Below are 10,944 nucleotides of genomic sequence, written 5' to 3'. Positions count from 1 at the left end.
TGGTCAGGGGTCCCTTTACCCTTTACCTTTAAACAGGTGTAACTAGAGCTAATTTGTATTTTAGAAGGGGATTTCCCTCTCCCTAAGGGTTTTTTGACTTCATTTCCCGACATCAACCCATACAGGAAAACTAAACCAATGAAATGCAAGGTCCTCTCAGTGTTGCTAAATGCACCCTCTTATTTCAAACCTAACTCAATCCATTTGGGAGGAGACAAGCAGGGGACTGAGGCCTTTAATAAGCATCTCAGCAAGATGTCCCATAAGCAGCTTTCTGGACACTGTAGCAATATGAACGCTCAAATCTGGAGTCTAAAACATGAGAAGGACTCGGGCAGTTCGGTAATACGGTAGACCATAACCCGCTTCCACACATAGCTGTGATCTGAAAACTGGAGCTAAGGATGGTTCTGCTCTCACTTTGGCCAAATAAGTAACAGAAGTCATCAGTATCAGTCACACTTGTATTTGCAAAACTGGAAGGAGGCCCAGACAGGGAGGTCAGTTGTCACTCTTGGCAGTGGGTGAAGGCAGTCCAGGGCTGCAGGCCGGCGGTGCTGTGAGCAGTGGCCCCTCACCTCTTTTTCAGGTTCAGGAGATTGGGGGCCGACACCTTCACTTTGCCCGGAATATTTCTGGACAGGTCTGTATCCTGTAGAAGAGAATCACATGATTCCATCTTGATCAGCTGTACATAGAGCAAAACCTTTGTTCTGTTAGCAGAAAACTTGGTTAGGAAAAAACCACACAAATTGGCTCCGGAAGCAGACGCCACTTGCTTTCGGCCAAAGCTGCAGGCCTGCCCAGCTTCTTACCTTGACGCTGCGAAAGAGATCCTTCTCTCTTGGGGTGGCCTCCTTGGACTGCATGAAATTGTGCAGAGCCGTTTTTGCAGCTGTTGGGAAGACAGAAGGCCCAGATTTATGGGGCAGGGGGCCACCAGCAGAGACAGAAATGTACCGCAGTTTGTTCACTTAGAACATCCTTGCAAGCAGGTTCACCGCGGCCACCACTCAACTGACGGATCGCGAGCCTTTCTGCCCACTGTGGAAGTCAGGGGGCACATTGCAGGCCAAAGGGGGGAAAGCACCCCAAGCTTGCTTACCTGGAGATGATTCTCAAATCACTACAGAGGACAGGTGAGTGGTTGTTTGCAAGCCGGACAGATTTCTGGGCTACCCATCTTTCTATAGCAGTGAAAGGGAACCTCCAGATTTGCGGCCAAATGGGACCCACATGGCCTCCTCATAGTGTTGGTGCTGACCTTTAAAGCCCTAAAGGGCCTCGGTCCAGTATACCTGAAGGAGCGTCTCCACCCCCATTGTTCAGCCCAGACACTGAGGTCCAGCTCCGAGGGCCTTCTGGTGGTTCCCTCGCTGTGAGAGGCCAAGTTACAGGGAACCAGGCAGAGGGCCTTCTCGGTAGTGGCGCCCGCCCTGTGGAACGCCCTCCCATCAGATGTCAAAGCAATAAACAACTACCTGACATTCAGAAGACATCTGAAGGCAGCCCTGTTCAGGGAAGTTTTTAATATATGACATTTTAGTGTATTTTTCATCTTTGTTGGAAGCCGCCCAGAGTGGCTGGGGAAACCCAGCCAGATGGGCGGGGTACAAATAATAAATTATTATTATTATTTGGCCCACAAGGCCGTTTGGGGTAAGTCAAGCCCACCTGATGCCAGACATGACTGGCTGCTGGGTGGCTGGGGACACTGCAGAAGGGATTTTGACAGGTGGACAGGAAAACCAACCAGTCAATCATATGATGTGATAATGACATTGAGAGATTGGAGTGTAAGCATGAAATTTGGCCCCACGAATTTACCGTATTTTTCGCTCTATAAGACGCACTTTTCCCCTCCTAAAAAGTAAAGGGAAATGTGTGTGCATCTTATGGAGTGAATGCAGGCTGTGTGGCTAAGCCAGAACAGCGAAAGGGATCGCTGCGCAGCGCTCCCGCTTGCTGTTTCAGCTTCTGGCTTAGCCCCTCTGTCCCTTCCCCCACCTCCTGGAAAAGCCCCCAAGAGCTGCACTCCCTTTAAAGAGCCACACGGAGCGTGTGTGCGGCTCTTGGGGAAAAGCCCGCAAGGACCACACACACGCTCCGCGCGGCTCGTGAAAGGGAGTGCTGAGCAGAGCCTAGGATGCATACAGGCTCTGCTCAGCGCTCCCTTTAAAGAATATTTTTTCCCCCTGCATTCCCCCTCTAAAAACTTGGTGTGTCTTATGGTCAGGTGCGTTTTACGGAGCGAAAAATACGGTAAGAGGTCAAGCTGCCTCGTAACGCTCAAGTTTCCCGAGTGATGCTGCCCTGCGGAATTTGTGTGTGTGCAATTGATCCACTGGCTAGAAGACCAAAAAGGACCTGGAAAGAAACTCAACGGAGAGCATACAATACCTTTGCCCTTCTTCTGTGTGCCAGGGGTCAGCTTGACTTTGTATCTTTAAAAAAAGAACAAGAACAAACACAAGGTTTAATCGGAGGCCCCTTTTACAAGGGACAATTCCAATGGGCCGAGAGTCGCTGCCACTCACTTGTGGTTGGTCATGGTGGTGTAAGGGGCGCAGAATGGGATGGCGAAGAGGAGAATGTCTTCCAGGTGGGGCTGCCCAGTCAGAGAATCATACAGCGTCTCTCCTTCCTGAAACAGAACAGAGGCGATGGGAGCAGAGGCTGTGAAGGGAGAGGGGTGGGCATGCCTGGCTCTGGGGATTTTTCTGTGCTTTATCCTTTCCGGCAAATCCTTTAGACACACATGCATTCAAGCCAGCTTTCTTGGGGTAGAAACACGCAAACCACTCATGCTGGCTTGACAGAGATTTAATTGGACTCTTCACAGTTTTAACTTTGTAATTCATTTCTTTTTGTATGTGCTGCACAGTATTTACACATGGGGTGGTGGTGGTTTATACAGTCTTTAAAGACTCCCCATTGGCCAAATGGATATATGTATGTACGTACACAAATTTTCTTTATGGTCTTTTGCGGCCATTCCATATTTCACTCAAATGCTCCCATGTAAGAATCTTTTTTTAAAAACGGACACTAAGCTATTTCCAGGGACGCGGGTGGTGCTGTGGGTTAAACCACAGAGCCTAGGACTTGCCGATCAGAAGGTCGGCGGTTCGAATCCCCACGATGGGGTGAGCTCCCGTTGCTCGCTCCCAGCTCTTGCCAACCTAGCAGTTCGAAAGCACGTCAAAGTGTAAGTAGATAAATAGGTACCACTCCGGCAGGAAGGTAAACGGCATTTCCGTGTGCTGCTCTGGTTCGCCAGAAGTGGCTTAATCATGCTGGCCACATGACCAGGAAGCTGTACGCCGGCTCCCTCGGCCAGTAAAGCGAGATGAGCGCCGCAACCCCAGAGTCGGCCACGACTAGACCTAACGGTCAGGGGTCCCTTTACCTTTACCTTAAGCTATTTCCAGAGCCACTGGATGAAGAACGTGTGGCATTCATTTCATAAAACAAAGGAAGGAACCTCCTTCAGCCTTTTTGGCAACAGGATACCTGTGAGTGGCTCGTCACCAGGTGAAACTCAACAGAAATAAGAGAAAAGGGTTCGAAGAATACACCGTGCTGATGATTCCTTGCATTAACTTGGGGGGGGGGGGCAGGGAGAACACATTCTGAGGAGGGATCTTCATGTTCCCTCCCCAAGCCACACCTCTCTCATGTTCAGGATACAACGGATCTGACCGAGTCAAAGCACTTCCAACATTCCCCCAGAAACTGGGCATTTTGTATTTACCTCGTTCCCCAGCTGATCCTGGTCCTGATCGTCCTGCAAAAGTCAACATAAGAATGTAAGAACGTAAGAGTCCTCCTGGATGAGGCCAAGGGACCACGGAGTCCAGCGTCCTGCTCTCACAATGGCCAACCGGAAAGCCAGCCAGCAGGAACTGAGCACAAGAGCAACTCTCCCCTCCTGTGGTTTCCAGTAACTGGCGTCCAGATACATTTCTGCCTCTGATTGTAGAGGCAGAGCGTAGACATTGTGTCTAGGAGCCTCCTCCTCCTCCATGAAATCGTCTAATCCTCTTTTCAAGCCATCCCGGTTAGTGGCCATGACTGCCTCCTGTGGCAATGAGTTCCACAGTTTAACTATACGCTGCATGAAGAAGTCCTGTCTTTTTATCTATCCTGAATCTTCCAACACTCAGCTGAATTGGATATCGATGAGTTCTATTGTTATCAGAGGGAGAAAAACTGCCCTCTTCCTCTGTGCTATTTCATAAACTTCTATCGTACTGCCTCTCGCTTGCCTTTTCTCTAAGCTTAAAAGTTCTGAACGCTGCAACCTTCCTTCACTCAAAATTATCAGTCCTCTTGGTGGCCCTTTTCTCAACGTTTTCCAACTCTACCATATCCTCTCTGAGTTGAGGCGACCAGAACTGTACATAGTCTTCTAAATGTGGTTGCTCGAGAAGATTTGTATATAATGGCATTATGATTCTGGCAGTTTTATTTGCAATTCCTTTCCTAATGATCCCTCACATGGAATTTGCCTTTTTCACGACATTGTCACTAGGACCTCAAGGTCTCATTCATTCCTGGTCAGTCACCATGAACGTTTATGTTAAATTTATGTTTTTGGCCCCTCCATGTATCTACCCCTGTTTACACTGAATTGCACTTACCATTTTACTTCCCATTCACTCAACTAGGAGTGGTCCTTTTGGAGCTCCTTGCAATCTCATTTTAAGAAGTGACTCCTAGCTCTAGATCGTTTATGAACAAGTCAAAATGCACAGGTCCCAGTCCTGTTCCCTGGGGGACTCCACTTCCTACTTATTTCCATTCAGAGAACTGTCCCTTTATTCCTGCTGTTTGCTTCCTGCAACTTAGCCAATTCCTTATCCGCAAGATGACTTCTCCTCTTATTCCTTGACTGCTAAGCTTACTCAAGAGCCTTTGGTGAGGTACTTTGTCGAAAGCGTTTTGAAAGTCCAAGTAAACAATGTCAGCCGGATCACCTCTGTTGATATGCTTGCTGACACTCTCAAATAACTAGGTTCGTGAGACAGGACTTTCCTTCGCAGAAGCCATGCTGGCTCTGCTTTAGTGGGGCTTGTTCTTCTATGTGCCGGGTTATTTTATCCTTAACAACACTCTCCACTAGTTTTCCAAACATTAAGGCAACAGGCCTGTAATTTCCAGAATGGCTTCCCAAATCCCTTTTTTAAAAATTGCATTACATTGCCGGCTTGCCAGTTGTCAGGTGTGGGGGCTGATCTGTTACATATAAGTTAACATATTTTTGTGCAAAGATCAGAAATTTCACATTTGAGTTCCTTGAGAACTCTGGGGTGGATGCCATCCAGGTGTGACGATCTGTCAATTTTTATTTTGTCTATCAGGCCTGGAACATCATCTCTTGCCACCACAGTCTCAGTTCTTTAGACTTGCCTCCTGCAAAGGTTAATCCAGGCTCTGATATTTGCCCTATATCCTCTGCCGTGAAGAGAGATGCACAGAAATCATTTAGCTTCTCCGCAATCTCTTGATCCTCCTTTACAACTCCTTTGACTCCCTAGTCATCCGAGGAACCAACTGCCTCCCTAGATGGTTTTCTGCTACTAACATATTTAAAGAGCTTCCTGTTGTTGGTTCTTCAAAGCTTTTTTTAAAGCATCCCTTTCTATCTGCACTTCCTTTGCCAGATTTGTGTTCCTTTGCGTTCTTTTCATGTGGACAACACCCTTTTTGCCTCCAATAGCTTCTCTGACTCTGCCTGGGGTCCAAGCTGGGGGGGTCTCTTGGCTCTCACGGTACCGCCTTTTCCTGATCTGCTGGACACACTAGAGTTTCTAACATTGTGGTCTTAAACAACTCCCAAGCGTTTTGGCGATTTGACCCTCTGTCTTTTAACCTCCTCTTTACCAATCTCCTCATTTGGGACAAATTTCCTCTTTTGAAATCAAATGTGACTGTGCTGGATTTCCTTGGCCATTTGCATCTATATTTGGCTCAACAACGCTTACATCTCGCACCAGGTCCTGGGCGCCACTCAAAATTAAGTCGAGGGTCACAGTTCTAACACCAACTGTTAGTGCACAGTCTATTATTATTATTATTATTATTGCCTAGCGTGCTCTGGTCCATGGGGTCACGAAGAGTCAGACACGACTAAACGACTAAACAACAACATTATTATTATTATTATTATTATTATTATTATTAAGAAGGCTGATTGCCGAAGAATTGACGCTTTTGAATTATGGTGCTGGAGGAGACTCTTGAGAGTCCCATGGACTGCAAGAAGATCAAACGCATCCATTCTTAAGGAAATCAGCCCTGAGTGCTCACTGGAAGGACAGATCCTGAAGCTGAGGCTCCAATACTTTGGCCACCTCATGAGAAGAGAAGACTCCCTGGAAAAGACCCTGATGCTGGGAAAGATGGAGGGCACAAGGAGAAGGGGACGACAGAGGACGAGATGGTGGGACAGTGTTCTCGAAGCTACCAGCATGAGTTTGACCAAACTGCGGGAGGCAGTGGAAGACAGGAGTGCCTGGCGTGCTCTGGTCCATGGGGTCACGAAGAGTCGGACACGACTGAACGACTAAACAACAACAACATTATTAGGGGTATCTAGAAATATTGCCCCTTTGTCACAACTGGAACACATATCTAGCCAGTCTACGTGAGGGTGCTTGAAATCACCCTTTACTACTCCTATTTTCAGATGCTTCCTTGATTTCATTCATCAAAGTCTCCTTGAGCATTTTGATCAGGGGGATGAGAGCACATCCTCAGTACTAAATTACTCCTGATTATGTGCAGGTGTCCAGCCCCTTTTGAGATTTCTAGCTTGCTGGACTCAGTGCTGTCTTTGATGTAGAGTGAAACCATCTCAGGCAACACGCTGAGCCTTCAGCAAAAAAATGGGGGCGGGGGGAGAAAGGTGCAAAGAAGCCCAGCTTTCGGGAGGCCCAGAAGCTGGAAAATAGAGAAATCTCACACAGTGCGGCTGTTCACTGCTTTGAATCTGGCGGCTGGGATTTTAAAACTGCCTGCTTTTGTTACTGTACAGTGGTACCTCGGGTTAAGAACTTAATTCATTCTGGAGGTCCGTTCTTAACCTGAAACTGTTCTTAACCTGAAGCACCACTTTAGCTAATGGGGCCTCCTGCTGCTGCCGCGCCGCCGGAGCACGATTTCTGTTCTCATCCTGAAGCAAAGTTCTTAACCTGAGGTACTATTTCTGAGTTAGCAGAGTCTGTAACCTGAAGCATCTGTAATGTAATCCGAGGTACCACTGTACTACTACTGGGTAGTAATCAACTACTACCCAATGATTCTGACTCTCAGGGTCCCTTCTAATTCCATGATTCTGAGTCCTACTCAGAGTACACCCAGTGAAATCAAGAACACGAGAAAAGCCTGCTGGATCAGGCCAATGGCCCATCGAGTCCAGCATCCTGGTCTCACAGGAGCCAATCAAATTCCTCAATGGGAAACCAGCAAGCAAAATTTGAACACAAGAGCCGGAGCCTTCTCCTCCACTCCAATTTCAACGAGCCTGTTCTGAGCTGAATACCCCCCGCGTCTTGCATGTCTTAGTCTATATTGTTGCATTCGTCAAATTATCTGAAGGAGCGTCTCCACCCCCACTGTTCTGCCCAGACGCTGAGGTCCAGCTCCGAGGGCCTTCTGGCGGTTCCCTCGCTGCGAGAAGCAAAGCCACAGGGAACCAGGCAGAGGGCCTTCTCGGTGGTGGCACCTGCCCTGTGGAATGCTCTCCCATCAGATGTCAAAGAGAACAACAACTACCTGACATTTAGAAGACATCTGAAGGCAGCCCTGTTTAGGGAAGCTTTTAATGTGTGGCATTTTAATGTATTCTTAATCTTTGTTGGAAGCCGCCCAGAGTGGCTGGGGTACAAATAAATTATTATTATTATTATTATTATTATTATTATTATTATTATTAATTTATTTAGGCATTTGCAGAATATGTTCCAAAAAACAAGCAATGCAATGCAAAGAACAAAGGGGAGAAAAATTTGTTCTTGTAAGATACTTCCTGTCTATCTTTAGATAAGCATCAGGATCCGTCAGGCACCGTTCCCTCCACCAGCGACGAAACATGAACAGATCCAAACTGGGCCTTCCGAGAAACAAGAGGGGGAATCCTGGCCTGCTCAGGGGAACCCCAAGATTTTCAGAAGCGCGACAAATATTTCAGGACCAAAGAGATAATGAGGCGAAGGGGGCGGGGAGAAGAGAATGTGCAAACCCCAAAGAGGACTCAACATGCTGAGCAGCAACAGATTAGGAAGCAGCAGTTAGAAGAAACAGGAAAACAGGGAGTGGGGAGGGGAGATTTCTCACCTTGACCCCTGAAACGACAGCAACTCACCCTTCGCCAACCGGGTGTCTGCAAGATGCTGTGGGGCTGCTACTCCCATCGGCCTGGGGGGCACCAGGTTGGCAAAGGGGGAAGTACCTGGAGGATGGCTGGTTCCAAGGGAGGAAAGCCTGCAGTACAGTGGTGCCCCGCAAGACGAATGCCTCGCAAGACGGAAAACCCGCTAGACGAAAGGGTTTTCCGTTTTCAGAGGTGCTTCGCAGGAATTTCTCTATGGGCTTGCTTCGCAAGACGAAAATGTCTTGCGAGTCTTGAGGTTTTTTTCCGCTCCCCACCCCCTTTTTCTAAGGCGCTAATAGCCTTTTAGCAGCTAATCCGCTAATCCCTTAAGCCTTTAATAGCCGCTAATAGCCGCTAAACCGTTAATAGCGCTAATCCGCTAATAGGGTTGCTTCGCAAGACGAAAAAACCGCTAGACGAAGAGACTCGCGGAACGGATAAATTTTGTCTTGCGAGGCACCACTGTACTTAGAATGGGGGCAGCAGGAGTCTCTGCTTTCTATAGCAGCCGCCTCTTCTTTATTTATTAAAATTTATATACCACTTGATTGTAAAAAAAGAAGCAAGAAAACTATCAGTTAAAAAGAACACATTGAAGTATTCAAAAGACAGAACCAGCAATGAGCTAAAAACAGGCTAAAATGCATATCAACGTTCTACAAGTGCGGGCAGGTTTGTCTAAAAGAAAATTGTTTCTAAAGACACAAGATCTACCCACCAGGGAAGAATGGCAGATGAAGTTGGTGGATTACATGGAACTGGCGGAAATGACTGGCAGAATCCGAGACCAGGGAGAAGAGTCGGTGGAAGAAGATTGGAAAAAATGTAAAGCCTATCTACAAAAACATTGTAAAATTAATGAATGTTAGAAGGATGCTGGAATGAAGTGATATGGTTTTAGCAGAAATGTAATAAAGACTTAAGTAAAAGTGGATTGATAACGGGATAAAATGAAAAATTTAAGGTTAGATTGTGAAGATAAATTATAGAACAAAAATTGAGTAAGATGGAAAGAATTTGCTGAAATAGTTAATTGAAATAGAATACAAAAAAGGGAGGTGTGAGGAGGTCGATGAACCAAGTTAATGAAAGGTAAAGATATGGAATATTGGATGTGTGTGTTTAATGTATTGTTTTTTTTCATTTTTCTCTCTCCCCCCCCTCTTTTTTTTTGTATTGTTGTAGTGTTTTTTTTTATTGTAACTGTAATGTATGTTTTGTTAAATTTATATTGTTTCCTTTTTTTGTTTTCTTTTTTCTGTAATTTCCAAACCTCTAATAAATATTTTTTTAAAAGAAAAAGAAAAAAAAAGAAAATTGTTTCTAGCAGGTACAGAAAAGAACACAGCAAAGGCCCCTGCCTAACTTCATGTTACAGGAATTCTGAGGACTTACATATATATAAAATAAATGTTCATAAATGTACGAGGCAAACACATACGTAAGTATATAAACCACGCGTCTGAAATAGTACAGGAGAGCAACCCTGAAACCATTTTGACTCTCCCAAATTGACCTCAAATATTTCTCTGCAAGGAGGGAGGCAATGGGAAAATTTCCTCCCCTTTGTCTCTTTGCTCACAAATCCTGTCTTAAGGGTGTATCTGTGCCTGAATAGGGTGTGCCTGTGACCTGGATTCAGGAACTGAATATTTACCATCACCAAAGAATGGCCAGGATGCCCAGGTAAAAGCAATCAGTGACCATTATCAGGTATCCTGGCAGATAGGATTTCTGCCGTAGACCACCCCTTCAGTGATATATGTAGGAAGTTTTTTGAGGGTGGTCTTCAGCTACAGGGGAGGCAATTTTCAAATGTCTACATAAGGGCTTGCACACCATTTTTCTGGATTCCTCCTCCCTCTTTCATGTGGTGAGTGAGCACCCTGTTGCAACAGTTTAATAAAGATCAGGCTTACTAGCTGCTTTGCTTCTCAACATTCTCTGGTTGGCCTCTGTTATTTGTTTCCTACTGATAGAGAACCTACATAAGGACTATGTTTGGGCTCTTGGGTACCCCATAAGGGAAAAGGAGCATTTCTTTCCTTATAGCAATCACTAGTAAGGGAGATCCAAAGTGCAGGTACCATATTTTTCGCTCTCTAAGACGCACCAGACCACAAGACACACCTAGTTTTGGGAGGAGGAAAACAAGAAAAAAATATTCTGACTCTCAGAAGCCAGAACAGCAAGAGGGATCGCTGTGCAGCAAAAGCAGCAATCCCTCTTGCTGTTCTGGCTTCTGGGATAGCTGCGCAGCCTGCATTCACTCCATAAGACGCACACACATTTCCCCTTACTTTTTGGGAGGGAAAAAGTGAGTCTTATAGAGTGAAAAATACGGTACCGCCAAACTAAAATACTGGTTTCTTACAGACGTGGCCCCTGCAGTGGTGCCCCTTACGCAGACTGAAGGGATCGAGTGGGAGCCCATGGGATCAGGCGATCTCGCAGGAAAACCAGTCCCAGGTTGTTAGGGGCTTTCTGCGCTAACAGGGACAGGTTATTTCTTGACGGTTTACTGTAGTGTGTATTCCGGATCCCTATGTGACTAGAGGGATGTGTTT

General features: G+C 46.2%; 1 protein-coding gene across 2 annotated transcripts in view; it reads right to left on the bottom strand.

The window, feature by feature from the left end:
• Positions 1-221: 221 nt before the first annotated feature.
• Positions 222-10,944, bottom strand: part of NEMF (nuclear export mediator factor) — a 47,513-nt gene continuing 36,790 nt past the window's right edge. Inside the window, exons 29-33 of one of the 2 annotated variants that reach the window (XM_083434830.1) lie at positions 3,755-3,787; positions 2,538-2,644; positions 2,401-2,444; positions 816-895; positions 222-652 (exon numbers count right to left, since the gene is read on the bottom strand). In XM_083434830.1, the coding sequence (XP_083290956.1) occupies positions 575-652; positions 816-895; positions 2,401-2,444; positions 2,538-2,644; positions 3,755-3,787 (342 nt within the window). In that variant the 3' untranslated portion in view covers positions 222-574. The remainder of the gene's footprint in view (positions 653-815; positions 896-2,400; positions 2,445-2,537; positions 2,645-3,754; positions 3,788-10,944) is intronic. The other variant, XM_083434831.1, reaches the window with a different exon arrangement.

This window comes from Podarcis tiliguerta (genome assembly GCF_965153285.1).
Source record: "Podarcis tiliguerta genome assembly, chromosome: 1".
Taxonomy (NCBI): Eukaryota; Metazoa; Chordata; class Lepidosauria; order Squamata; family Lacertidae; genus Podarcis; species Podarcis tiliguerta.
The sequence above is the reverse complement of the archived record's forward strand: the minus strand, read 5'-3'. Positions and strand labels throughout refer to the sequence as shown.